The sequence below is a fragment of the Camelina sativa genome, chromosome 11, assembly GCF_000633955.1.
Source record: "Camelina sativa cultivar DH55 chromosome 11, Cs, whole genome shotgun sequence".
NCBI lineage: Eukaryota > Viridiplantae > Streptophyta > Magnoliopsida > Brassicales > Brassicaceae > Camelina > Camelina sativa.
The window spans coordinates 25,572,464-25,587,572 of NC_025695.1; the positions used below are offsets into that span (position 1 = coordinate 25,572,464).

Below are 15,109 nucleotides of genomic sequence, written 5' to 3' on the forward strand. Positions count from 1 at the left end.
CAGGTTATCTCATCAACCGAACCCCCACGAGTATATTGAATGGGAAGACACCATTGGAAATGCTTTACAACATAGCTCCACCGCTTGAGACCTGCATGTTTTTGGTTCTTTGTGCTATGAGCACGACCATGCTCATGGTGGTGATAAATTAGCACCACGAGGTTTAACATGTGTTCATTGGTTATCCGTTTGGGAAGAAAGGGTGGAGAGTATACGATCCAAACACGAGTAAAATTTCTGTTTCTCTTGATGTTCAGTTTTGTGAAACTGATTTTCCATATTAGAATCTTCCATCACCACCACCGTCCGTTCTACCTACTGCTGGACTCGATTTTACAGATGATGATTGGTTGCTGGAACCGTCTGCACCTGCTCCTGCACCACCGTCACCTGCTCCTGTACCATCGTCGCCTGCTCCTGCTCTTGCAGACACACGACTCAGTTTGGAACAGCTTGGTTCTCCAGCTACAATCATTGACTCTACTGGCACTATATTTTTGGATAATGAAAGTGAACGTCTTGACTCACCACCTCTACACCAGTTGTGGAATCTCCCGATGAGGAGTCAACGGAACAACTTGGTTTCGGTTTTTGTCAGCGGGTTGCTCCGGTTCGGTTTAAGGACTATGAACTGTATATGGTCGACGACACACCCTGCGACGACGACGACGGCTGTGTGTACCCTCTCAGTGATTTTATGAATAGTCATCGGTTCTCTGAGTCTCATCGAGCTTACTTACACGCCATTACTACGAATGTTGAACCAAAATATTACTCACAAGCGGTGTTGGATGATGTTTGGACTGGTGCTATGAAAGATGAAGTTGTTGCGCAAGAAGATGACAATTCTTGGACAGTGGAAACACTTCCCAAGGGTAAGAAGGCACTTGGTTGTAAGTGGGTCTATCGCATCAAGTATAAGGCGCGCTTAGTGGTACTTGGGAACAAGCAAATTGCGGGTGATGACTATGAGGAGACGTTTTCTCCTGTGTCCAAAATGACCACTGTTAGATGTTTTCTTGAGGTTTCAGCTGCTTGGAATTGGGAGGTGTATCAAATGGATGTTCACAATGCATTCCTCCATGGTGATTTCCATGAAGAAGTCTATATGCGTCTTCCTCCGGGGTTTCACTCAGATGACAAGTCGAAGGTTCTTCGTCTACGAAAATCTCTTTATGGGTTGAAACAAGCACCTCGGTGCTGGTTTGAGAAGCTAAATTCGGCTCTGCAAGAATACTGGTTTGTTTCATCTCCTGGCGACTCGTCTTTATTCACCTATAACAAGAATGGTACACGCATTCATGTTCTAGTTTATGTTGATGATTTAATCATCAGTGGAAACTCCTCTGTATCGGTTCAAGCTTTCAAAGATTATCTCAGTTCGTGCTTTAAAATGAAGGAATTGGGAGTTCTGAAATACTTTCTTGGTATCGAGGTTGCCAGGAATGAGACAAGTATCTATTTATGTCAAAGGAAGTACGCTCTCGATGTCATTGCTGAAGTTGGACTCCTTGGGGCACGACCCGTTAGCTTTCCTCTTGAACAAAATCATCACTTATCGTTGGCTGAAGGTGATGACATGCCCGATCCTGCTCGTTACCGATGCCTGGTTGGTCGCATTATTTACTTGGGAGTGACCAGGCCTGAGCTGGCTTACTCCATTCATGTTTTGTCCCAATTCATGAAATGTCCAAAGCTTCTGCATTGGGAAGCAACTTTGCGGGTGATATGCTATCTTAAAGGAAACCCGGGTCAGGGTATTCTTCTTTGTTCTGATTGTCCTCTCACTCTTACCGCATAGTGTGACTCAGATTATGCCGGTTGTCCTCTCTCTCGTCGGTCACTTACAGGTTGGTTTATTCAACTAGGACAGTCACCAGTCTCTTGGAAAACAAAGAAGCAACTGACAGTGTCAATGTCTTCCACTGAAGCGGAGTACCGTGCTATGCAGTTCACACTCAAAGAAATCCTCTGGATTAAGAAGGTACTATTATCTCTCGGCGTCCCTCTTACTCAACATGTTCCACTGCATTGCGACAATCTCTCGGCAATACATCTCACGGTTAATCCCATTTTTCACGAAAGAACAAAGCATATTGAAACATAGTATCATTTCATTCGGGAAAAGATTGTCCGCGGCACTATCAAGACTAAACATGTTCCAACACAGTTGCAACTAGCAGACATTATGACTAAGGCTCTTGGATGTCAGGAGTTTGATTCGTTTTTGCTCAAGTTGGGCGTTCAGGACCTTCACGCTCCGCCTTGAGGGGGGTGTTAAGATACGCAGTTGTGTCTTGCGTATCAAATTGAAAATATTTAGTTGCACATATTTAGGAGATTCACTTTATATTGTATATATTGTGTAAAAGGAAACTCTCCCGTATATGTAGACGTTGTAATCATTCAAGATCAATACAAGAAAACCTTTTCCCATACTCTGTTTTCTTGACACACCGCGAACTTGTTATTAAAGGAACCAGAATCACCATCTTTTTAGGTTCCTTCTACATATATATTCCGATCAGTGACACAAGCGGAAAGTGACATTGGCTCCACCGACAAGATTTGAGCCTCGCGCCACGTGTGAGATCGGCAATGCTGTAAATATTAGAACCAACTGTCACGAGACTCAAACGTTTAGCAGGAGGAGAATGAGGGATTGGGACTGAAGTCAAAACATACGCACTAGACTTCTTCTCATTACTTATGTGACACGTTAGGTTTTGATCAGGTTTCCGACAGAGAGTAAACCAGCTAGAGTTCTCAAAAGGATCTAACTTTAAGCACACATAGAGACATTTCTCGGTGTGATCCAAGAGTGATCGAGCCTTGTAAAGTTTCGGTGAAGCTAGGAGTGATCGAAAGCTCTTGGAGACAAGGGAGAGAGTCGGATAATACAATCTTGAGACGTGTGCTACACAGCTCAGTAGCAAATCATATAGAATCACAAGACAATAGTTTGAAAGAAGAAAATAAACAAAGAACTTGCTCTCTTTATTTAACTCTTACGAAAATATCTCAAACCCTAAGGTTCTCCCAATCTCTCAAACTACAATCTCTCTTGTAAAACTTATATGTTCTGCAACACAATTGCATCCATATTTATAACACCAGGAAAACCACTTAGTCCTAATCCTATTTGGAAATATATATTTAGGTAACTTCTAAACTAACCAAGTCCTTATCCCTCGAGAAACTTAATTCCAAATAGGTTTAGGATAAACTCAAGCTCTCTTCAAGCTTAACCCAACAAATTATTGGGAAGGTACGGATTTGAGTTCGATTCCGGCGTCGATGACATTTATCCGGAATACGACATTGACGGAATTGTCGATGCTTCTTCGTGAACTTGAGAGAACTAATTTAGGGTTTGGACTTTATATACAAGTGACTAAAACAGGCTCAATTACTTTGGTTAAGGTGAGAATCGGTTAAAAATATGATAATGTTTGGGTTAAGTACTGGTTTTCACTAAAGAGTATATAGTATTTTGAATTTTTCTTTACGTGCAGATATTGGAGCTGGAGTGTGAAGTATGTCTTCATCAAAAATGATTTTCAAATAGCATTGAGCAAAATAATTTGTACTTAGTTTTAGATAGCCAGTCAAATAATTTTCCTATGTATTTGATTCGGTTTCATCAATTTGGAAAGTAAATTAAGAAAAATCGTTAATTGATTTTTTTTTCTTACCTTTTTGTGTATTTTCCTATTTGTTACCACATAACGATTAGTTTGCCTTTTGGTGATTAAATTTCAGAATTTCTATTTAGGAAAATTCTATTTTATCCGGTTCTTTTGGAATAAAAACCAATGCCAAACCCAAAAATTATCAAAGTTTTAACCGGTTTACACCTTAACCAAAGGTAAGAACCGGTTTTAATCCCTCTGTATATTTAAAGTCCAGACCCTCAATTTGCTTTGCTCTCTCCAAGTTTCGAGAAGAAGCATCACGGGCGATTTTGTTTCTTCGATTCCGTCAATGCCTTCTCCGGAAAAGCTGTTGTCGGCGCCGGAATCAAACTCAAATCCGTCACTTCCGGATGATTTGCTACTAAGCTGCATCGCACGCATCTCAAGATTGTACTATCCGACTTTCTCACTTGTCTCTAAGAGCCAGTGGCGGAGGCAACGTACAAAGAGGGGTGTCACTTGACACCCATGACATTTATATATTTTGTTAATTATAGGGTAAATTTCCTAAATAATTACATGTTTTGGTTTAAAATATTCATAATGACACCCATGTTATATTTTCTTGGTAATGAAACACCAATGTTATATGATCTATTCTTCTCTTTGACACAATGCATATTTATTTTGCCACTTAACCATAATGATCTTTCCATTTTTGTTGACTAAAAATTTCTATAATATCTCCTTATTGTAAAAAAAAATCTGAAATATGCATTTATATATCATTTGTTTCTTCCTTTTTTACACACTTCTTGATTTAATTAATATTCATATATATATATGACACCTGTAAGCAAAGTTGCTGGCTCCGCCACTGCTAAGAGCTTTCGATCACTCCTAGCTTCACCGGAGCTTTGCAAAGCTCGGTCACTCTTGGATCACACCGAGAGTTGTCTCTATGTGTGCTTACAGTTTCAACCTTTTCAGACACCTAGGTGGTTTACTCTCTGTAGGAAACCTGAACATGAAACCCTACCTTACGTCACAAGGAATAAGAATAAAAAGAAGTCAAGTGGATACGTTTTGGCTACGGTCCCAAGTCCTCACCCTCCTCCTGTGGGAATTTCGAGTCTCGTGGCGGTTGGTTCTAATATCTACAACATTAGCGGATACAAATCACCTTCTAGCTTCTCGATTTTTGATTGCATGTCTTACACGTGGCGCGAGGCTCCAAGCTTGCCAATGGAGCTACGTACAGCTTCTGCTGGCGTCCTTGATGGAAAGATTTATGTAGTAGGAAGCTGCAAAGATGGCAATACTAAATCCTTCTAGGACACTTTCGCGGTGTTTGACACAACAACACAAGTTTGGGATCATGTTCCCAGCCCTTACAGCGAAAAAAACTCAACTTCAAAATCCTATGTATTGACTAAAAGTGGCACGTGGGCAATAGTTCTGACCGCGAGGTGGTTGCTTACAATCCCAAGGAAGGTAAATGGAACCCCGTTGAATCAGAGATGCGTAGTTATACGGATTCATATGATTATTGTGAGATAGAGAACGTTTTGTACGCTGTTTACATGACACCGCAAGGCACTGATGAGTTCAGATGGTATGACACTGAGGTAGGACGGTAAAGAATATTGGAGATAGAATTACCTATTATTTTTACTCGTCTTAAATTGGTTAATTATGGTGGAAAGATGGCGGTATTGTGGGAGGAGCATTTTAATTATACTGAGCATGATGAGAAGATGATACGGTGTGCAGTGGTTACGCTTGAAAGGGGCAAAAATGGTGAAATTTCGGGAAAAGTTGAGTGGGTTGATCATGTTCTTACAGTCCCTATAATATGTACTTTGCAAAAGGTTCTTGTTGCTACTATTTGATGAATGTGTGAGTGGTGTATATGATGAATGACACCATGATGAATAACTCTTGTCTATTGTTTCACTTCTATTTGAAGACCAAAACATATTAAAAATTTAAAATTATTCGTAAAATCTTACTACACAGCTCATATCTTATATAATATGAGAAGGTTTCCTCCTAACTTTGCATAACACGATGACATTTGGCAGCGTATATTTTCGACGCCTGTCCTCACTTTTCAATTATTAAATTCTTTTAATTTACTTTTCTCAAAAGTACGTACATTATTTTTCATATTCACTATTTTTTTTGATATTTCTGTACTAAAAATAATATGAGAAGGTTTTCTCTTAACTTTGCATAACACGACGACATTTCGCAGCGTATATTTTCGACACCTATCTTCACTTCTCAATTATTAAATTCTTTTAATTTATTTTTCTCAAAAGTACATACATTATTTTTCATATTCACTAAATTTTTTGATATTTCTGTACTAAAAAATATATTGACATTTATGCAATGTCCTTTTAGTACTTCTATATAGAACTCATTTATCAATATTTTATATAATTAACATAAGATTATAATTTCTCATAGGTATCATTTATCAATATTTTATATAATTACCATAACATTATGATTTTGCAAATAAGAAAGAATTAAATATTATGTCATAATTAAATTTCTGATAATTAAAGATTTAAATATTAATATCATAATTTTGGAAAAATATAATGTGATGGTTATTTCAACAAAAAAGTATAATATTTGTTTCACAGTTTTTGTGCCAAAAGATCAAATCAATTTATTCTAAAATAATTTTAAGATATAAAACTAGATGATAATTTATATTTTTTTAATAGTAATCATTAACACAATTTATTGCATATTATTTCTTTAAAATGTAACTCCCATGATGTTTGAAAATTTTTAAAAACAGATCTTTCATCATATGAATACACTTTAATGTATTAATTGCAATACAATTAAAGTTTTACAAAAAAAGGAAAAAAAATACAAACAAAACCTATGGTATATTTATTCTTTGAAATGTAGCCATAACTTCCATGATGTTTGACCCCAAAAAAAAACTGAAAACCCTCTCATACTAAAAATTTATCTATAAATAGTTAGACAAAGTCTTCATCAAACATCATACTCTACCTCTCACATAATTTTCTAAATTTTGTAATATTTAACCTTTTCCTTTATATGACATTTATAGGTTTTGAAATAAATAAGTTGAGTCAAAATTTTGGAGCATATATAGAAGTGAATATGTGAAATGTGGTTATTTATTAGAAAGAGTTAGATGAAGAAGGTATTAGGCACATAACACATTCTCACTTGTAAATGTTGTTCCGAATGCCTATTATATATCAATGTTGTAATTTGTTTTTCTTTTGATCCATTTGATAAATTTTTAATATAAAAATTTTCAATTTTGATCATAATTCATAAACCCTAATAAATTTTATATCTTAGTCACAATATTTATGCTATATTTTATACAAGTGTGTTTGTATGTATTACCCATGAAAATGAGTTTAATCAAATATTAACTGTTTCGAATATATTACTTTAAATTTGTTCCTTAACATTACAACTGTGTTTTTATGTATTTATTAACTTTGTTTCCGATACCATTTCCATAGTCCTTTATTTTATTTATAGGTTATGACTTCTGATGAAAAAGGTTTTGCGATGGTTTAGGGTTTAGGGTCGAGGAAGATTTGGACGTCTAGGTGATATATAATTTTGGAAAAATATAATGTGATGGTTATTTCAACAAAAAAGTATAATATTTGTTTCACAGTTTTTGTGCCAAAAGATCAAATCAATTTATTCTAAAATAATTTTAAGATATAAAACTAGATGATAATTTATATTTTTTTAATAGTAATCATTAACACAATTTATTGCATATTATTTCTTTAAAATGTAACTCCCATGATGTTTGAAAATTTTTAAAAACAGATCTTTCATCATATGAATACACTTTAATGTATTAATTGCAATACAATTAAAGTTTTACAAAAAAAGGAAAAAAAATACAAACAAAACCTATGGTATATTTATTCTTTGAAATGTAGCCATAACTTCCATGATGTTTGACCCCAAAAAAAAACTGAAAACCCTCTCATACTAAAAATTTATCTATAAATAGTTAGACAAAGTCTTCATCAAACATCATACTCTACCTCTCACATAATTTTCTAAATTTTGTAATATTTAACCTTTTCCTTTATATGACATTTATAGGTTTTGAAATAAATAAGTTGAGTCAAAATTTTGGAGCATATATAGAAGTGAATATGTGAAATGTGGTTATTTATTAGAAAGAGTTAGATGAAGAAGGTATTAGGCACATAACACATTCTCACTTGTAAATGTTGTTCCGAATGCCTATTATATATCAATGTTGTAATTTGTTTTTCTTTTGATCCATTTGATAAATTTTTAATATAAAAATTTTCAATTTTGATCATAATTCATAAACCCTAATAAATTTTATATCTTAGTCACAATATTTATGCTATATTTTATACAAGTGTGTTTGTATGTATTACCCATGAAAATGAGTTTAATCAAATATTAACTGTTTCGAATATATTACTTTAAATTTGTTCCTTAACATTACAACTGTGTTTTTATGTATTTATTAACTTTGTTTCCGATACCATTTCCATAGTCCTTTATTTTATTTATAGGTTATGACTTCTGATGAAAAAGGTTTTGCGATGGTTTAGGGTTTAGGGTCGAGGAAGATTTGGACGTCTAGGTGATATATAACTCATGATATGGGTTTCCAAAGCCATGTGATTCTTCAAAATTCAGTTTTTATTTTCTTACACAATTTAGTCTTAATTATTTTCTTAAAATATAATTAACATATAATTTCTTTTCACAACATTATTGTTTGGTTTATACTATGTATGCACTTCTTTCTCTTCTCATATGTTCCATTATTTTTCCTAGCCATGATCGATTGTTGATGATGTGATGATAGTGCTTACCTGTAAGCTGAGCAAGGCAATGAGATTTGACCATGTGTGCAAGTTTCACCAATACACATTTAACAAGACTCACCTCTACCACGTGTTTATCAAGTGGAAATATCCAAAGATCACCCTAATTAAGCTAATCCTAGTTGCTTTCTAGAGAGAGAGACGGAGGGAACGAGAGAGAAAAACAATGTCTTCGAGAAGTAGGAAGATTTGAGTTATCTCTTCTTCCATCCATTACATGATTTTTAGAAATAAAAACATAGAAGAAAAAAACAAGAATATCTGGTGAACAATTGTTTATTGTTCTCTTAGGTTATACAGTTAACACTAAAAAAAGTAACTCGATAATTACAATGGTATTTTACTCTTTTTCGTTGGTCATTTTGCGTATAATACAACATATATATATATATATATATATATATATATATAAAGAGAAAAGTGTAACACAGAAAAGCAAGTTTTATTTGATATAATAATATATCAATATAAATTAACATTTTTTTTACTCAATTCTAAACTAAAATTCAGTTTGCATTTAGTATGTTCAATAGATATAAAGTACGTGATAAAAATATAGAAATATCTAACAGAGAACTTTCTTTTCCAAATGCAATTAATCAAGAAACATAAAGAATTCTACTTTTAGAACACAAACGCGTTTGAAGTCATTTGTATAATTCATTAAGGTTAAAATATTTTATTGCTAAAACAATCAAATTATAATAATAAAAGTTTTAAGCATGTGTGAAGCATGCTGGTAATATATAAATATCAAAATTATTTATGCTACCTTTAGTTATCTAATTAATGAAATTTATTACGCAGAGAATGAAGGAAGATCATGAGTTTCGGCTCAAGAAAAGGTTATTCTAGAAATTCAAGCTATTGTCTCGTCCTTCTTAGAGGTGTCTGATTTTAGAAGATATTGATGTTTTACAGATTATGTTAAAAGCGGACAAACTAACACATAATGTCCATGCTCAGCCGCATTTTATTTTATAAGTAATCAATGTTCTTTTTCCAACATAAAAAATGTTTGTACGTCTTGATTGTGCATCATTACATGAAGAACTCTATATATTATGGGATACAGACTAAATATTTTAAAGTAGCCTTTCATATTAACAAAAAAATTCAATTTAATGCTTAACTAATCAATAGTCATTCATTTTAAGTGACTGATGATACTTATTTAAAAACAAAACAAGTAACAAACATAAGATAATTTATCGAAACACAAAATATAAAATTTTAAATATTTTAATAAATCTAAGATATGTTAAAATTATTATAAAGTTATATATCAAGATCATCATTTCATATTTTAGAGATTTCGAATCATTTTTAGCATACAAACACAATTCATAAATAAGGTTATCAACAAATGGGATACTCAATGCGATTCAAAATCATATGTCAAAAGAGTTTTTGAAAGAAATGTTCTTGGTGTCTAGTTTATACCTTGAAGCAAAATGTTTTGTTCTTGACTTCAGTCTTCTCCCAAAAAAAAACAAGACCACTGTCAAACAATTTAATCGGGTTGGTTCGAACCGCATCTTTACGTCCTTACTCTCTGCAAACACGATTCAATACAACACTTAATTAAGCATATCTAATCTAGATCTTGGAACCATTAAGAAAAAAAAAAAAGAATCTAGACTTGTACTTAATTTTAGATGTATTTGCGTTTTGTATTTCGACTTTATCTGGTTTATTTAGAAGTGATCACGTCAACCAATGCATGAAACGGTTTTAGTCCCTCTCTATATATAATAAAGTCCAATCCCCAAATTTGTTCTTTCCAAAAGTTCAAGAAGAAGCATCAACGGCGATTTCCTGATAGTTTCCTACTGAGATGTGTCCCACGCGTGACGCGTCTCAAGATTATATTATCCCACTCTCGCCCTTGTCTCCAAGAGCTTTCGATTACTCCTACCTTCACCAGAGCTTTACAAGGCCCGGTTACTCTTGGACCACACCGAGAGTTGTCTCTATGTGTGCTTAAAGTTAGATCCTTCTGAGAACTCTAGCTGGTTTACTCACTGCCGGAAATCTGATCAAAACCTAACGTACGACACAAGTAATAAGAAGAAGTCAAGTGGGTATGTTTTGGCTAGTCCCAATTCCTCATTCTCCTCCTGTGAAACGTTTGAGTCTCGTGGCGGTTGGTTCTAATATCTACAACATTGGTGGATCCAGATCACCTCCCTCTAGCGTCTTGATTCTTGATTGCACGTCTCACACATGCCGCGAGGCTCCAAGTTTGCGCATGAAGCGAATGTCAATATCTGCTAGCGTCCTTGACCGAAAGATATATGTAGTAGCTAAAGATGGCGATTCCGATTCCTTGAAGAACTCATTCGAGGTGTTCTTAAATCGAAACAAAACACAACTTTCACACCAAAAGCGCATGTATTGACGATAAGTGGCATGTGTTGAATAACAGAGCGGTGGTTGCTTACAATCCCAAGAAAAGTAAATGGGACTTGGTTGGATCAGTGAATGATGCTTCTATAGTTCTATGCTTTAATATGATCCTTGTTGTGAGATAGAGAACGTTTTGTACTCTGTTCTCAACATATGGTATCTTGGAATTCAGGTTCTTGCTGCTACTGTTTGACGAATGCTTCACAAGTATTTTAACAAATGTTATTGTGTATGCAACTTCGTCTCTTGATTCACTTTCTTAGTCATTTGATGTCCACATGTTGATTGTTTAGCTTATCTTGTGACCAAAAAAAGCAGTCCGACATTGCAAAGTTAAAGATACAATATCATAATAAGAATTCTATATAGAATCTGTTGTTCACTTTTTAGAAATTCTTGAAACTTACAAATAACTCATATCTATCAAGATTATTTCATACTTTAGGGAATCCGAATGAACATTATCATACAAGCAGCTCTTTAGGTTGTTCATAAATCAATACTCAATGCGATTCAAAATCACATGTCAAAGAGTTTTGAGTCAGCCTTTTTTACCTCATTGCTTATCAGAATCATGTTCTTATGTGCTCACAGCCGAAGAGACTCATCTCTAAGTGATAATAGTATTTGCATTCTTTTGTGCTCGAAGCCGTTTCATCCTACAAAACATAGGATTCACAAGAAACATTGAAATGCAACGCCAGAATATGTGTATACTACTGTTCAAACTAGCATAGACTGAAGTACAAAACCATGAACTAGTTCTATGCAAAGAAGTTGATTAATTGTAACACTGAAAGGTTCAAAAGCATATACTTTCCAGTGAAGCATCAAATTATTCATACCACAAAACATATTCAAAAGTAGAAATGAGATGCGACGCTAAAATACAAACCCATGAACACATTAATGTTTGATCAAAGTTCAAGAAAAGCTAGATACAGTTCCGTGCAAAGAAATTGTTTAATTGTATTACTCAGAAATTCCAACGTATAATTTCAATTGTTAAATAACGTATACCAATCTTTGGATAGATGCTTTAGTTGCAGGCTTTACATATCTAGAGAAACAAGCAGTTTTAACCTCTAAATAGTTTCATGGCACCCTTAAAAAAGTCATTGAGCTTAAGAGAGAAATAAAATGATTTACCTTATGAAAGAGATGTATTTCTCTATCTCTGGTTTTTGCTCAGAGCTGAAGGAAAACCATTTTTCATGAGGACATACATCAGTCAAGCTTCCTACATCTGCATACAGACAAAGGAAAGAGATTAGAATTATTTTAGTCTTCGTGAAGATAAGAAAAAGAGTTTATAAAAAAATTCACACCTTGAAGCAGAATGTTTTGCTTATCATTGTAAGTCTTCAATCTCCAGAATATAAGACCATTGTCATCCAATTCCACCGGGTTGGTTCTAACAGCATCATCACTTCCTTGACTCTCTGCACACACAAGGATACAACACTTAAGCCTCTCTAAAAATGATCATGAAACCATCAAGAATCAAATCAAAGGAGTCTAGATTCGTACTTTTGGATAGCATGTCTATTATGTTTTGCATTTCAGAATAAACTTCTTTAGTTTCAGCATTTATTCGCGATACAATTGCATCACGTTCTGTTATCAACAATGGAATCCCGTTTTTCTCTTTTACTGCTTGGACCAACTCATCTTGCAACTTCTGCTTTAGTTCTTTCTCCTACAACATAAAGGTTTCAGAATGAATTAAGTGTTGTCGAAGTTAGATTGTTAAGACTTAAGACTTGGTAGATTTCACAGTTACCTTATCTTTTGTTGCACTGATCTTTTCTTTAGCTTCCTTTTTCCTTTCAACAGATTCAAGATTTTGGCTATCAATGCAATTTCTCATCACCCTGAAAATTTTATCACAATAAGTAAACCCTCAAGAAGCATATATCAAAGAGAATAGTTTATTCAACAGATGCAATTTCACAGGTTATAAAACTTACGATGTGCCAAGTGTCTCATCGCATAAGAAATTCAAAAGCTTAAGCCTTTTTGATGAATTCAACTTCTCATACTGAGAAAGGCCTTTTTTAAACATTTCAGGAGGGAAATCATCTAGCTGAATTTCTGATTCTGAAAGACATTCTCCAATTGCAGTGAACCAACTAGCATCAGTTGAAGTCAGGCAAACCGATCTATTTATCCAAAAATGGAAATCAATCAGATATACAGAAAGGGAAGCTAATAGAAAACTTATAATTTTAAAGGAAATCATTCTTACGTTTCTCCTCTATCCTCTAATATCACAGTAAGTAGTTGGATTATCATCTGCGTGAGTGTGGAATACTGTTGTCTCCTTTTGCTTCGTCCAGATAACATTTCACGAATCACACATTCAGCTTGTCCTTTCCTTAAATCAAGAGCCTAGCAAACAAGTCATATGAAGATGGTACGAGCAATTAGTTTACCTTTCACATACACAAAATATCTATGTTAAAGAACAGATCATTTATCAGACTGCGTTTAGGGATAGAGGATACCTTCCCAAAAGCTGAACAAAACTCCAAAAACTGAAATACATTTCCAACATCTTCAGGAGCCAAGTCAATGCCAGAAACAGTAATTGAACTGTTGCCCTGAGGTAGTTTCACATCAACCTGATCCTCTTCTTTCTTTTTGAGAGCTGGTTTGATTCGTTTGATTTTATCCGCTACATTCTTTTCCTTAGAAACAGAAATTGAGCCATTGCCCTGAGGTAGTTTCACATCAACCTGATCCTCTTCTTTCTTTTTGAGAGCTGGTTTGATTCTTTTGGTTTTTTCCGCTACGTTACTTTCCTTGGTATCTTTAGCTGTAGTCTCTGCATCACAAAACTTTCATGCGTTAGTTTCTTTCCAACAGTAGTACTTGCGTTCTCAAGAAAACATTTAAGATCATATCCTCTCACTCTTCTTTTTTCCTTCTACCAATACTTTCTTGGTAACTTCTGTCTCATGAACGGGATCAGAAATCTTGATCTTTTTGGAACTGCTCTTTTTCACCACGGCATTCTCATCGTTGCAGCCGTTGTTTAAATCCTTAAGCTCTTCACGTTTAGTTTTTCTCGATTTTTTAATACTAACTTGTTTTTGTTCAATAGAATTCTCCTGGTCAAGTTTCAGCGGCGAAGGAACAACAATACCTGCCTGCAGATACCACCATATCAAACAAATAGACACAAAACAAGACTCAAATCTAAGAAACACAATACAAGGATCAAGCTAGGGCAAAGCACGTACCGGTTTCACCTTCTTTGTATAAAAATATTTGTCAGAACCACTAGTCTTCAGAAGCTCTGAGACAGAAGAGAACCCAGTCTTTTTAGCAGTGTGTACTAATATCCCAGTAGGCTTTTGACCTCGTTTCTTCCTAGTAAAAGAAAACAGTTACACAAAATTAACTCTAAAGAAAAACACAAACCTTGCAAAATCCAATGTAACAAATGGTTTTGAATTACATGCAGCAGCTACAGTTGCAGTTTCCTCTGCATTTGGGACAAATCCAATCCTTCTTCAACGAAACCTCTTGTGCAGTCTCCCCATACCTATTAACAACATCAAGCCAGAATCAATAACCCAAATCACCAGAGCTTATACATATCTCTCTCTAAACACAAATCTCAAAAACATCAAATCAAATCAAACCTGTTCAATATGCACTTGGTACACAACTTAATCGGACATGTCCTGTCTTTCTTCTTGGTCACGCACGATCCAACAAGATCTGTTCTCTTTTGTCGACACTACAAACAACAAGACCATTGATTCAAACATTTTTTAACTCTAGTATCATAAACATTAATTCAATACCATAACAGATCTCGTAACCATGAATAATACACCAAAACCAGATCAATATGGTTAACAAATTTTGTCAAAATTAACGAAAGCCCAAGATTTGACGAGTACCCATGTTTCAATTTCAACTTAATTTCAAAACCCAGATAAACATAACCCTAAAGAAAAACGCCTAAATTCCCAAAAAAAAAAAAAAATCAATTAAAAAAAATCATGAACTTCTCACTATTGAAGACCGTTTGATTGAAAGCTATAACTCGAATTCATAAACCCAAATCCAATACCATTATAAACGATGAATGAATACACTCAATCGGAACAATTTCAAATCCAAACTTGAAAAAAAAAAAAAAAA

The 15,109-nt window shown here is 34.4% G+C and overlaps 1 protein-coding gene and 2 pseudogenes across 1 annotated transcript; 2 read left to right on the forward strand and 1 right to left on the reverse strand.

Annotated features, from left to right (window-relative positions):
* On the forward strand, positions 3,985 to 5,527 carry LOC104728323 (annotated as a pseudogene).
* On the forward strand, positions 10,262 to 11,144 carry LOC109127344 (annotated as a pseudogene).
* On the reverse strand, positions 11,277 to 14,787 carry LOC104728324. Its single transcript, XM_010447319.1, has 13 exons — positions 14,767 to 14,787; positions 14,602 to 14,699; positions 14,415 to 14,501; positions 14,197 to 14,326; positions 13,866 to 14,103; positions 13,459 to 13,778; positions 13,200 to 13,342; positions 12,922 to 13,113; positions 12,735 to 12,825; positions 12,482 to 12,650; positions 12,280 to 12,393; positions 12,101 to 12,197; positions 11,277 to 11,610 (listed from the first exon to the last, which is right to left on the reverse strand). The coding sequence occupies exons 1-13, from the start codon at positions 14,785 to 14,787 to the stop codon at positions 11,562 to 11,564; spliced, it is 1,749 nt and encodes a 582-aa protein (XP_010445621.1). The 3' UTR covers positions 11,277 to 11,561.